We start from the raw sequence: 14,694 nt of genomic DNA on the forward strand, positions 1-14,694 counted from the left end.
ACACAACCAATTGAAGGAGAAGCAGCAGAAGTATGAGTGGGATATAAAGAAATAAATGGGATGAAAAAGTGTCAGAAGGGAGAATTCTTGTTGGAGGTTGAATACTACCACTGAAGAGAAACTGTTCTTCAGGTTCCAAGAGCTGTCATAACCTTGTAATTTTGTTGATGAAAATGAAGCCTTCTCAGGCACTGCCAGTAAGAAAAATTCTCTGCCTGTGCACCCTGAGCTGGAACACTTGAAGGTTCAATGTTGCCAGTGAACATGATTCAATTTGTTGATGGATGCACTCTCCTGGCTTCCATCCATGTACTTAATGGCTCCTTGAAGCACCAGTTACAATGGAATCTCTAGATTTCACTATACAGGAGTACCTCGAGTTGTCACTCTGTTCACTGTGATATTTGAGAACTAAGTGACTTCTCCAGTAGCTGAATAGTGCTTATGTGACCTCTCACTTTACTATTATGTTTTTGCCTGAGGACCACTGGACATGTTCTGCACTGCCAATTGCGGTGTTGAGTAAGCAGATAATATATAGAAATCTTGGGAGTCCAGTAAAGCTCCATTAATCCTGAGATTTGGTAATATGGTGGTGCTAGACTGGCAGATTTTCCAGATTATTCTATATTACCCTCCCTTATTAAATCAACACACTTTTTACTTTCTTTTTGAAAAGTTACACAGTAACATGATAAACATTTCTGTACTGAACACAGTACACCTTCTGAATTTAAAGGGCAGTGCGTTTAAAGGGACTGTGGGAATCAGGGCCCCAGAGTGAGTTTGAGGAGGGTACAGGAACCAGGCCCCTGATGAGTGTGTATTGGGCACAAGTACCAGGGCCCCAGTAAGCAGTACCTGGTGAGCTGGATGGAGAACACTGAGACAGCAGATTTTCAGAGTAAAATTTCACACCCTGCTCTTCACAGTTAAGATCTTTACATTTATTTAGCAGCACCCACTGAGAAAGCACAAAATTTTGAATAATTTATTTGCCATGAAGAAGGGTTGTATAAATTTCTTATTCAATATCTTGATTCATAACAATTTGATTCATTGTCAAAAATAGCATTGTTCATAAATTATTTAAAGCTATATCTCTACACAATCATGACAAAATGTTAATTTGTATGGCTACAATAAATTTCAACTTATACTTACCTCTGACATCTCTTCAAATGAACGGACAGAAGACAATCTGTCTGAAACAACAAGATAATTTAATTCAAAATAAATTCAAGATAAACTGTTAGTCATTCAGTATCTGTAAAACAATATACTCTGTGCATTTATCACCTTATAAAATATTTTATTCAATGGAAACTGTTGACCTATCGATGGCCTATGGAGAAACTAAATTAGCCTGAGGCTTTGATGTAAACTGCACGAAATAAACTGAAAATTGCAAAAAGAAATATTTTTTTTTAAATGCGTCTGTACTTACTTGCAGGATTACCACGAGTAAACTCCACTTTCTGTTCTAAAGTTCTGATTTGCCTCTCTAGTTGTAGATTAAGCTCCTGTTGGGTTTCATACCTGGTTTTCCATTCATTTCCTAAGGATGAATGAAAATACAAAAAAAAAACTGAATGAGTGTGTTTGGAGTGAGAATTGAAGTCATGCTTGGAGAGCTTTGCAGGTACGCCTACTACAAATGATTACATCCTTTCTTAAAGGAAGAGAAATGGACAATAAATGCTCTGCTTGGTAATAACACCCACATCTCTTAAATGAAAGAAAATGGAATTACTGTGAATTCCAATTAATTGGGACACCAGTTAATCAGGGCAGCTGCTTATTTGAGACAGCTCTTCAGGAACAAAAACTGATCAAGAAAACAGTCAAGATTCCCTTTGTTTATTTGGGACTCTATGCCACTTAATTGGGGCAGGAGACTGTTGCCGAACAGTTTCTAACCAACGTCAGTCGCATGCACTTGCCTGGCTGTTAGACACTGCACCATGCTGAGAGCAAACAGTTTTTAAATAGTGTCAGTTGTGTGTGCTTGTTTCAAGAAGCAGTGATTTTTGTCACTGATAGTTGGTGAGACATAAGCAGTAAGGCAATACAGAACTGCTTTGCTCACTGAAGTTTCAAGCATTTGGGCTTGGAGATGCCAAAAAATGGACAGGAGTGAAAATGAAACGACTTCACTACTTCAACAAGTTAGGAACTACTGTACAATGAATTTGAAGGTCTCAACAATCATTTTGAATGTTACAGTGAAAATGAAGATTTGAAAGACGTAGTCGTCGAAAGCATTGTACGAAGCTAATCCATTATCTGCACTAGGTGCCTGCACTGATTTTGTTCATTTACAATTAAAAGAACATGGCAAAGTACATTGGATGAATTCCTCTGACAATAACTATTAGGAACCAACACACAGCTTTATAGTACTGGATGGAGCACAGTATTGGGATCCATTTCTTAAAGTCCATCAGCAATTAAGAGAACCTATAAAGTTTTACCCAAGATTTCATTCATCTGATCCCATTAGCGGTAGTGAATTCCATAAGGACCAGGGTCATGCTGGCCGTGTGGATTAGCTTATGGAGCGCAAAACATAGGATTTAATTCCAAATGTACACAAGGAAAACCAACCCCATCACTCTTATCATGTCCCTAGACTAACACCACACCCAAATAAATGTACATTTACTTATCTGTGGGATGTAGACATCACTACCAAGGCTAGCATTTATTGCCCACCCATAAATGCCCTCAAGAAGGTGGTGGTAAACACCCTTTTTGTACCATTACAGCCCTTCTAGTGAAGATACTCTCACAATGTCAGGATTTAGATCCAGCAACAAGAAGAAACAGTAATACTGTACTAGGCACATATATAGCTAGGGTGGCTAAGACTTTTGCACAGTACTGTATGTGTCAGTATGAAGTGGAGACTGAGTTTGTAGGTCTGGCAGGAGCGAAGAACGTTGGGAATGGCTGGTGAGAGCGCTGTGGGAGGAGTGTGGGACAGTTGGCAGAAGTGGAATGCCAGTGGCGGCGTTGGGGCGGGGGGGGGCACAGTTGCAGACGCACCCAGGCAAGGCGATTTGATTCCCAACAATTGGTTTATCGATCATTACAGGATGTCCCTCTGGTGCTTCCTGCTCCCTCTCCTTTCCCTTCCTCTTTTCTCAACCATGATTCCCCTCTTCCTGCCCCCTTCCATAATAGAGTCCACAACAGAAACACATGTTCAGAATCAGGTTTATCATCACTCACATACATCATGATTTTTTTAATGCGGTAGTACAATGCAATACATAAAATTACTACGGTATAGTGCAAAAGTTTTAGGCACCCTAGATATATAATTCCATATCAGAATACTGTGCAACTTGGGGATGTTGGGGTCGTGCTGTGCTGATCTAAATTTCTCAGCGCTCATTTATAAACTTCCCCTTCTCTATTACATTTGCACACCAGCTCCTCTGATGGTGATTCCAATCAAAGGTTTCCGATTAGATTGTAAATACTGATTTAAAATCCAAGAATGGAACACTATAGTAATTACAATTTTCGTTTACCTTCATCTTCAATGTTGTCTACTCGCTTTTCCAGTTGAGATACTATGTTTCGTAGCTCAGAAGCAGATTGATCAAGCATATCTCTGTATTACAAACAAAGGATAATGCACTGAAACAATTAGCTACTACAACAAATATTGTACATATGAGTCCTGAAAGAAGAGTCTCGGCCTGAAACGTTGACTGTTTACTCTTTTCCATAGGTGCTGCCTGACCTGCTGAGTTCCTCCAGCATTTTGTGTGTACTGCATTGTACATAGTGTTTCTAATATAGGACCTGAAGAGAGCTGGACTGTGCACATCTATACTCACATCATTCTACAGATGCAAAGAAGAGAGCATCCTATCAAGCTGCATCACTGCATGATATGGGAACTGCACTGTGGTGGACAGGAAGATTCTACAATGGCTAGTCAAAACTGCCCAACATATCACTGGCACCAGCCTACCTGCCATCAGGACATACTCTATATACAGAAATGCCAGAAAGGGCCAGTAACATCATGAAGAATCCTAGATCATTGACTGTCCCATTCCCATCAAGGAGGAGGCTACGTAGCATCCATGACAGGACCACTAGACACAAAAACAGGTATTTTCCCCAAGCCATAAGGCTGATGAACCCCTCCACACTTCCAGCCACTGCTACTTTATCATTTCCTGTCAGTCGCCTTATGTACAGACACTCTTGCGCCTCCTGTTACTTTATGGACATACAATCAATCTATAAGCTACCTATGTATTTATATTGTTTTTTTTACTGTTGTTACTATAGTGTTCTTCATCTTATTGTAATGTTTTTGTGCTACATTGGATTGGAGAAACAATTATTTCATTCTCCTTTACACTTGTGTACTGCAAATGACATTATACAAGCTTGAATCTTAATGAAAATGATATCATGGAAGTTGATATTACACACACAAAATGTTGGAGGAACTCAGCAGATCAAGCAGAATCTATGGAAATATATAGATGCTGCCTGACCTGCTGAGTTGCACCAGCATTTTGTTTGTGTTGTTCTGGATTTCCAGCATCTGCAGAATCTCTTCTGTTTGGCATTTCACAATTTATCATTTGAGTTGAATTGAACTGACTTTATTTCTTACATCCTTCACATACATGTGGAATAAAAATCTTTATGTCATGTCTCCATCTAAATGTGCAATCATAGTAATTTATAATTTATAACAAATAGAACAGTCAATGTAATATAGAGTACACTCAAATTAGCATGAGTTCATCACTCTGATGGCCTGGTGGAAGAAGCTGTCACGGAGACTGTTGGTCCTGGTTTTTATGCTGCGGTACCGCTTCCCGGACGGTAGCAGCTGGAATAGATTGTGGTAGGGTGACTTGGGTCCCCAATGATCCTACGGGCCCCTTTTATACACCTGTCCTTGTAAATGCCCTGAATCATGGGAAGTTCACAACTACAGATGTGCTGGGCTGTCCACACCACTCTCTACAGGGTCCTGCGATTTCCCACTCTATACAGTACTGAACCAATTTACAGTGCCTGTTGATTGTATGCATCTGCAATGGATCAAATATTTATATTAAATAAGGCTTACAAAAACAGTGTGGTCACTATGGCTCTCATAAATATACTCAGGATTACCACCGACATAAATTAATGAAAAGATTTGTAAACACACTTATAATGCCATTAAGCATTTTGCAGAATTTATTGAAATCATTTTACATCTGTTTATTAAAAATTGAAGGTGGTAGATAGGATTCTTCAACCTTGGTAACTGATATTGAATTAGATGAGGATAAAGTTCTCCATTTGGAATAAACTGAGGTGCCCAGTCTAATTCCCATTAAATGAGCAGCAACAAACAACAGAACTATGACAGTGAAATGCCACCAAGATGGAGGGATTGGGAAAGTAAATGCTAGAGGAGATGGACTTTGATTCTTTACTCACCATCCAACCCCATATCATCCCCATGTCACGTTTGTAATTCCATGTTTTTTGACTGTGATCTTTGCGTTGTGCAGCAAGATTTTCATATCCTCAAAAATGTTTTGATGACAACAGAAGCAATAATATAATTGAACTCTTGCAATAAAGTAGTTTTATATTTTTTTAAATATTATTTATTCATAATTTCACAGGGTCGGTCTAAAGGAACAATTTCAACTTGAAAACTTTAACTTCACCTCATACCTGTGATTCCCTTGCAAACCCATAATTTTAAGCATTTTACTGCTTGACGCCATTAAGTGTTACAAATATAACATCCTCATCATTCACAGTTGTTCAAAACAGAATGAAAATTTTGTTGGAAGCAATTTTTAATTGATTACATTTCTACCATGCATTATGCATCAAATATTTCATTTAATAGTCAGCTGCAAAATTATAAATATTTTAATGGAACACACATAAAAGTTGCTGGTGAACGCAGCAGGCCAGGCAGCATCTCAAGGAAGAGGTGCAGTCGATGTTTCAGGACGATTAATGGCACTCTTTTGACTCACCAGAAACAAAAGGAGCATAGCGCTCTACAATGCTACATTATATCCACACTAAGTTTAGCTCTAGGGAAATCTACTTCATCCAGACCCATACGTTGATACCCCAATGATGCATTTAAACCACAATAGAATTGCTGTGAACCTATTTTTGTTTTGCTTGAAAATTAAAGTCCTATAATTCAGGAGTAACTTGATTCTGCCTGTAAATTTCGTTTTGATTGTCAACATTCTTCAAATAACAAACAAACAAAAACTTTCACTGCTCTCAAAGCCAAAGGCAGGATTTTCTCTTATCAGAAATCCTACTTCGTGATCATTTGCTGTGATACGTCGTTTACAACACCTTGCAACTCACCATTGCATTTCAGAAGATATGGAAAGCTTCACAGGCAAAGTGGGCAACATCCCATTCTTGATCCATGCGAATCAGGTTCACACATGGAAGGGACACTTGGCAAATCACTAATGGATTCATTTTTCTCACAACGCTGAATGAATTGTATAGATTCTTCATTTTTTGTTTTTAATTTGATGTTGGTTCACTTTTTATTATCAAACTCATAAAATTCTGACCTGCTGGGCAGCTTCCACCACCCTATCATTAGCAATACATTACAAAGACTAAGCTTAATGTGCTGGTAAAAGCTGCCGATACTCTATTTCAAAACACTCTTTGTTCTACACAACTCTTCTCCACCTCTTTCCAAATGAAAATTAACATGTTTCCTTCCCCCTTCTCAGTTCTGTTGCAGTGTGAAACATAAATTGCTTTTCTTTCCACAGATACTGCCTGACCTGCTAAGTTTTTACAGCATTTTCTTTTTTTATTTCAAGTTTCTTTATTGATTCTTTTCCCCCATTCTGCAAAACTTCCATTTCATTTGCCAAAAAAAAATTTCCCTTCATAAAAACTGTGCTAACACTGTTGTAATTTTCTGTGTCCTGTTACCACATCTTTAATAACACGCTTTAGAATTCAAATGTTGTTGTTGTTGTTCGTCCTTCGTAGTCGAAGATGACCATGGCTTCAAAGTCAAATGGGAGATTGGTGGCTGTGGGTCCGGAGGTGACTGATGAGGCCAATCCGGGCCCTGAAGGCTCGCCCACACGTGGGACACAAGTGGGTGGGTGCTGTCGTGGCAGTGGACGCTGCTCGGGCCTTGCGCACAGCACGCTTTCGTTGTGCCTCGATGATGCGCCTGACTTCAGCTGCACGGGCTCCTGTGGTGATCTTGCTGCGTCAAGCTGGACGGTCGAGGGCAAGCGTCTCCCATGTGTTTCCCCCATTCTGCAAAACTTCCATTTCATTTGCCAAAAAAAGATTTCCCTTCATAAAAACTGTGCTAACACTGTTGTAATTTTCTATGTGTCCTGTTACCACATCTTTAATAACACGCTTTAGAATTCAAATAATGTTAGGTTAACATAAACTCCACAATTTTCCTACTCAACCTTACTTAAATCGCAATATCGTCTTCCTGGGATTCACCATAGGGAATCTTTCCAGAATCTAGGGGATTTTGACAGATCAGACTATCGAATATTTCAGTTAAAACCATAAAATGTGCACCATTACATGTAATGGACCTGTGGTTACTAGGCTCATTAAACTCATCACAGCAGCATACTATTTGGGCTGCTTGATCATTATTTCTAAAAAAAAGGCTTTCTACACTCCAGACAAAGGCCACTAACAAAAAATAGATAGATACTTTATTGATCCCAAAGAAAATCACAGTGTCACAGATATACAAATATTAGAAGAGAAGTAAGAAAGAATAAAAAAAAAGTTACCTCGAACAGTCTAACAAGAGGGGGTCATCACTTCCCCAGCTATAGGTTGACTCATTCTAGAGCTCAGTGACCGAGGGTAAGAATGACCTCAAATAATGCTCTGGAGCAGCGCAGTTGTCTAAAGTCAACTGCATTATAGAAACCCCGCAAATATTCAGCAGGAACTTGAGGAGCAGGTGTGTAGAGAAATTGTTCAGAATTGTAGGAACAGTAGGTTTGTATTCGTGGGAGGTTTTAATTTCCCTGGTATTGATGGTATAATCAGAATGTTGAGGGCCTGGATGGGGTGAAATTTTGGAATGTGTCCATGAATGTTTTCAGAGTCAATATACAGAGGGTTCTGCTCAGGAAGGTGCAATACTGGACCTCTTCTTAGGGAACTAGACAGGGCAGATAACTGATGAAGCATTCAAGGAGCACTTTGGCTCTAATGTCCACAAATCTATTAAGGTTTAAGATAGTAATAGAAAAGGATGCAATAGGTGCACAGGTTAAAGTTCAAAGGTTCAAAGTAAATTTACTATCAAAATACATATACAGCACTGTGCAAAAGTTTTAGCCACAAATATATAGCTAGAGTGCCTAAAACATCTGCATAGTACTTTATTAATTTTATGTATTGCACTGTACTGATGCTACAAAAAAAAACCAAATCCCATGAGAACAACAGGAATTCTGCAGATGCTGGAAATTCAAGCAACACACATAAAAGTTGCTGGTGAACGCAGCAGGCCAGGCAGCATCTCTAGGAAGAGGTACAGTCGACGTTTCAGGCCGAGACCCTTCGTCAGGATTCAATGAGATTCCATGAGATGTGTGAGTGATTCTGATACGAGTCTCTTTTGTGGACTATGAGGGGGAAGGGATAGGGAGAAAGGAATCATGGTTTAGAAAAGGGGAAGAGAGAGGGGAGGAAGCAGGAAGCACCAGAGGACATTCTGTAATGAACAATAAACCAATTGATTGGAATCAAATGACCTTGCCTGGTGTCTCAGGGCTGGGTGTGTCCACAACACACCCCCCCCTGCCCCAGCACTCCTCCTCTGCGACCTCCCCTACACCCTTCCCGCGGCACTCCACCCTCGCCATTCCCGCCAGATTTACAAACTCGCTCTCTGCTCCACGTGGACAAGCATGGTACTGTGCAAATGCCTTAAGCACCCAAGCTATATATTACTTTTCCACAGTACTGCATGTCACCATATACTACCATGAGGTTCATTTTCTTGCAGGCAATCACAATAAATAGAAAGAAACACAATAGAATTAATGAAACACTACAAAGACAGAAAAACAACCAATATACAAAATACAGCAAATTATTCAAATACAAAAAGAAAAACAAAACTATAATGATAGATAAATAAGTCATGAATAATATTGAGCACGGGAATTGTAGAAACCTTTGGATGTGGGATCAGTTCAGTGTTGGGCTGAGTGAAGTTATCCACTCCAGTTCAGGAGCCAGATGGGTGAGGGACAAGAACTGTTCTGAAACTGGAGGTGTGGTACTTAAGGCTCTTGTGCCTCCTTCCTGAAGGCCACAGCGAGGTACATGAGCTGGATGGTGGAGGCCCTTGATGATGCTGCTTTCCTGCCACAGCGCTCCTTGTAGTGTGTTCAATGGCGGTGGGGAGGGTGGCTTTACCCATGATGGGCCGGGTTGTGTCCACCACCATTTCTGTAGGCTTTTTTTTCTATTCAAGGGTATTTCGATAATAGTCTGTGATGCAAACAGAATACCACACTGCAGCAGGGTTAATTTTGGGCAGACCAGAGTTTAGTTAGGAGAACCGTTTTGAAGGGGAAAGAATGAATAGCAAGGTTAGAATTTGCAAACACGAGGAAATGTGATGCTGGAATTCCAAAGCAACATACACAAAATGGCGAAGGAACTCAGCAGGTCAGCCAGCATCTGTGGAAAAGAGTAAGTAGTCGAAGTTTCGGGGCCAAGACCCTTCTTCAGGGCTGAAGAGGTTAGAGTTCCCCTGTTTTAACTTTCCATCTCAACAGCCTCACTTTTCAATGGACCATCCTTTATAATCTTTTAACACTAACAGACACGTCTTCCCCATTAATCCACTTTCCGGGACTCCCTGACGTGCTGCCCAGTAACCACTCTCCCCTGTCCCCTTGCAATGCCGAGAGCTGTAACCAGCTTCCCTTTCCAGCATCCAGGGGCGCAAAGCGTGTGGTGTGGTGATTTCACTGCCGCTAGATAGCGCTCTCATTCTATCACACCGACCCCGAACCAGATCAACACAGACACGAGGAAATCTGCAGACGCTGGAAATTCAAGCAACACACACAAAATGCTGGTGGAACGCAGCAGGCCAGGCAGCATCTATAGGAAGAGGCATAGTGGACGTTTCGGGCCGAGACCCTTCCTTAGGATTGACACAGATCTGCTTCGCCCGATATACCCCAAGAAGTGGCCGGTTCACGGGGATACAGACTGAACTTGCGGAAGGAAGCAGAGCAGCCAGGTCTTCAACAGGCTGCCCTCTCCCACCACCCCTTTTACCTCATCTCCTTCTCCTGCTCCAATTCACTACTCAACCACTCCAGGTCGCCCTCACTGTAACCAGCGCGCACCTCCTCCATGCTGTTGCATTCGTCTCCTTGGCAACGCGCGGTCATGTGATCCAAGCCGGAAGTCTGCGTGGCGGCGAGCGTAGACTTCCCCGCGCGATTTCAGGCAATCAACCGGCTTGTTTCTCTAAAGCTGAAAATTATGGATAGATTGACGGAGTCTTCGAAAGAGTACCAGAGGATGATAACAAATATCGGTAGTAATATGTATTTGAAATGGTTGATTTAATGATGCTGAAAGTAGATTAATGTGGGATTAAGTTTGAGTCAACAATTTCAGTCAAAAAGTGTTGATAGGGCAGTGGAATTATTTTACCGCCTTGTATGGTACCTTGCGATTAAAATTTGTTTCTGTATTAATAATCAGCTCTTTATTCAGGGGGCAAAAATTGCATTTGTCAAACCCTTTTCTAGATTTTAAAAGGTTAATATTAGCTAAATTTATCTCAAGTCACAGTGATGTTGCAAATCATACGTGTATCAAATATTTTGATTCTAGATAATCCTTGAAAATTTGTTATTAAATGACAGATAGCGAATGTTACAAGAGACGCTTGGAAAGTAGATTCTTTTCATCCCGTTTATTAGTAGGGTTCACTCGTTAACCACACATTAAGAGAAATGGAGACAATGTTTTAAATTCCACATAAGTGTGTTCAGATTTATAATAGAGAAATTGGAAATTTGTATTTCTATAATGAAGATGCTCTTACGTCAATCTCCCTTGAACTTTACTCTCCCTGGGCAATGGGTAAGCTAATATTAAAACAGTATTTTAAGTAAACATAATAGACAATTTCACATGGTATGATTATTTGTATTGCAGAGAAACTTACAGAAGAATCTTTACAGTTGGCTTCACACCAGAAAAAAATGGTGGAACACAAAGTTGTGCTTACAAAGCTTTGCAATAATTTCGATGAGGTAATTTGAAGCTGCTTGCAGAGTAGTGTCTGAATCTTAGACTTAAGTGATTTTGGTTAGTTGCAGAATGGATCACTCTTTATCTCAATAATATTATTTACCTGACTCAAGCAAAAGATGCCAATGTATGAGTTTTGTAGTCATAGAAGTCATAGAACACTACAGCACAGAAACAGGGCCTTCATTCATCTAATCCAAGCCAAACTATTAAACCACGTGTTTTATTGAAATCATATATTAATCCATGTTTTATACTTTCATAGCATTTAGGTGCCTATTTTAAACTATTACCAGCCAGGCAACTGTTATAAAATACAAAAAAAAAGTACTTAAGCTGATAAAATTGGAAGTCAATGATTTATACCCCAGAGTTTTGAAAGATATGACTATTGCAATAGTGGCTGCCTTGCTTTCTGTCTTTGAAAACTGTATGGAATCTGGTATTGTTCCTGCAGGCTGGAAAGTAATAAATGCAAATCAATCATTTACAAAATTATGCTGTTTCAATGGTAGTGAAAATGCTGGAAACCGTAAAGGATTATATAACAGAACACATACGTGGCGTAGTGGCATCAATGCCGGACTTCAGAGCGAAGGTTACAAAGTTCGAATCCAGCTGGCTCCCTTGCACGCTTTCCATCCGTGCTGGGTTGAACGTCGAGCTAGCAACGCTAGCCTCGTAAAAATAAGAAAGCCTGCTTAAAAAAAAAGCCGTCATGATGGCGTCCCGATGACTCCACTCAGAGTTAAGGACTTTCCTCTTCACACACAGAAATAGTAGAATTGAGTAGAGTCAATATTAATTTAAAAGGAAATCATATTTGACTAAACTGTTGGATTAGATGTACGAGTAAAATTGATAAGGAAGAACTAGCATGTCTGGTGTACTTAGATTTTCATTAAGATCCTACAAAGAAGGTTGGTCAATAAGTTTAGCACACAGAATTGTGCGTAATGTACTGGCAAGGATTGAAAATTGGTAGATGAACGAAAGACAAACAGTTGGAGTAATTGGGCTTTTCTCAGAGTAGTTATAGGCTACTTCAAGATTTGTGCATGGCTGAGGAGACCAAAGATCCTATTTCCAGGTTTGCTGATGATTTTAAAAAAAACTAAATAGGAATGTGGATGTAGTTGGGAGAATATAAAATTGCTTCAAGGGGACCTAAAACAGATTGAGATAGATAATAATCTGGAAAAGTTTAAGATCATCCAGTCCTGATGAATGGTCTTGGCCCAAAATGTCAAAATGTCGACTGTTTATTCCCATCCATAGGTGCTGCCTGACCTGCTGAGCTCCTCCAGCACATTATGGGTACTGCTCTATATGTCCAGCATCTGCCACACCTCTTGTGTCTAAGGTCATCCACTAAGTGCACAAAACATTAAAGCATTTTTAATGGTGATAAATTTTGTTATAGAAATATTCATGAGGACCTAATTATCCTTGTACATGTCTCAGAAAGCTAACCTGCAGGTGCAGCAAGTTGTTGGGAAGCAAATGACACAGTGGTGTTTGGTAAAGGAGCGTTTGTATATATGAGTACAAATGTCTTACAGCAATTCTATAGAGCCTTGCTGATGCCATATCTGGAATATTCTATACATCATGGAAACAGGCCCTTCAGCCACTGGGTTGGCATTGATCATCAAGCACCCATTTATGTCTATCCTATTGTGTGTAGTTTTGGTCTCCTTACGTAAGAAATACTTGTCAAAGCAAGGGTATGAAAGAGACTTTCCAGGGAATAGTGTTTGCTGAGAGAGTAAACTAGGCCTGTAATCTCTGGAAATAAAAAAAAATGCGGATGTTGGACATATGAAATAAGATCGCTTTTCATTCGTATAAGCTCCAGAAAATACAGAAATAAAACCAAAAAAAAATTGGAAATACTCAGCAGGTCAAGCAGCGATTGTGGAATGAAAATCTGCTAATGTTTTTGGTTGAAGACCTAGGGCTTATCCTAAAGCAGACTGCACAACATACCCTCAGTTCACATCTTGAAAACACTTTACACAAAGAGACTTAACTGTCCAATTAATGGCTTTGTTATGTCATCCCATTACACACATTCCCTTTCCAGCCTTCCCTGCACATTCTGTTTCACTTACTGCTGCCTCAGAAAAACAAGCAATATAATCAATGACCACCCCCACTCCCAGAAGATACACAAGCATGGGAACACAAACCACCAAATTCAAGGACAGCTTTTATCCCACTGTTATCAGTTCTTAAACAGACCTTTTCTACACTAAAGATGAACTCTTGATCTCCCAGTCTACTTCGCCATAGCCCTTGCATTTTATTTGTCTACTTGCATTGCACTTTGTAGCTGTAAACATGAGAAAATCTGCACATCATGGAAATCCAAGCAACACATACAAAATGCTGGAGGAAGTCAGCAAACCAGACAGCACCTCTGGAAAAGAGTAAACAGTCGATGTTTCGGGCTGAGACCCAACAGGACGCTTCATCCTGAAACTTCGACTGTTTACTCTTTTCCATAGATGCTGCCTGGCCTGCTGAGTTCCTCCAGCATTTTGTGTGTGTGTCTCACTATATTATATATTATTTTATCTTTTGTACCACCTGAAACATTAACTACTTCTCTTTTCATTGATTCTGTTTAACCTGTGTTTTCCAGAGTTTATAATTAGAAGTAATCTCACTTAAATGACAAAATTCTGACACATTCCATGGGGAGGTTTTCCTTTGGCTAATCCTAGAACTAGGGCTGGCCACATAGGACTGAAATGTGGAAGTATTCATCCACCAATGAAATTCTCTACTTTCGAAGCTCTACTGCTGTGCAGCTCATTCAGATCATACTGATTGAATTCTGGATTCTAAAAGGAATTGAGGGAAAAGGGGAATGCAAGAAAATGAAGCCAAGGTTGAAGGTCCAGATCACCACCACCACCACCTAATTTTATATCTGATTCACTATTGCATAAACTTCATAAAGTATAACAAGATTTTTTCTCTATTTGTAGGTTCAGTCAAGACTGGAACGAATAGCAGCAGTGAAACCTGGTTGCACATTACTAAAGTATTGACATTTTTGACAACATCAAGTTACAAAAGCTAAGACCGTAGTATTAAGCTGATTTATCTGGAATAGTTCACTTTTGATACAAGTGAATTTTCAAAGCCATTTTTTACATTTAATTGTTCACATGAAATGTTACTAAATTTTGAATCTGTGTTGCAATTTAAATGGTGCAATAAAGTTTATTCAAGTTTAAAAACTACTGAAGGGAACTTAAACTGATTTCGTAGATACTCATTTGATAATGCAAGTTGAAGTCTAAGTCAACACCTTGCCAGCTTTAAGCAAGCACACTTAAAATATTAATA

General features: G+C 39.7%; 1 protein-coding gene and 1 long non-coding RNA gene across 2 annotated transcripts in view; one reads left to right on the forward strand and one right to left on the reverse strand.

Moving 5' to 3' along the window:
* Nucleotides 1–10,469, reverse strand: part of ccdc169 (coiled-coil domain containing 169) — a 70,363-nt gene extending 59,894 nt beyond the window's left edge. Inside the window, exons 1-4 of the mRNA XM_063054342.1 lie at nucleotides 10,345–10,469; nucleotides 3,540–3,622; nucleotides 1,448–1,558; nucleotides 1,165–1,205 (exon numbers count right to left, since the gene is read on the reverse strand). Of these exons, the coding sequence (XP_062910412.1) occupies nucleotides 1,165–1,205; nucleotides 1,448–1,558; nucleotides 3,540–3,622; nucleotides 10,345–10,460 (351 nt within the window). The 5' untranslated portion in view covers nucleotides 10,461–10,469. The remainder of the gene's footprint in view (nucleotides 1–1,164; nucleotides 1,206–1,447; nucleotides 1,559–3,539; nucleotides 3,623–10,344) is intronic.
* An 8-nt stretch (nucleotides 10,470–10,477) lies between these two features.
* On the forward strand, nucleotides 10,478–14,579 carry LOC134349675 (uncharacterized). The gene is made up of 3 exons (XR_010018749.1): nucleotides 10,478–10,609; nucleotides 11,239–11,336; nucleotides 14,331–14,579. It is a non-coding gene; the product is annotated as an uncharacterized LOC134349675 (long non-coding RNA).
* The last annotated feature ends 115 nt before the right edge of the window (nucleotides 14,580–14,694 follow it).

Source organism: Mobula hypostoma, chromosome 7 (genome assembly GCF_963921235.1).
Source record: "Mobula hypostoma chromosome 7, sMobHyp1.1, whole genome shotgun sequence".
In the NCBI taxonomy this organism is placed as follows: Eukaryota; Metazoa; Chordata; class Chondrichthyes; order Myliobatiformes; family Myliobatidae; genus Mobula; species Mobula hypostoma.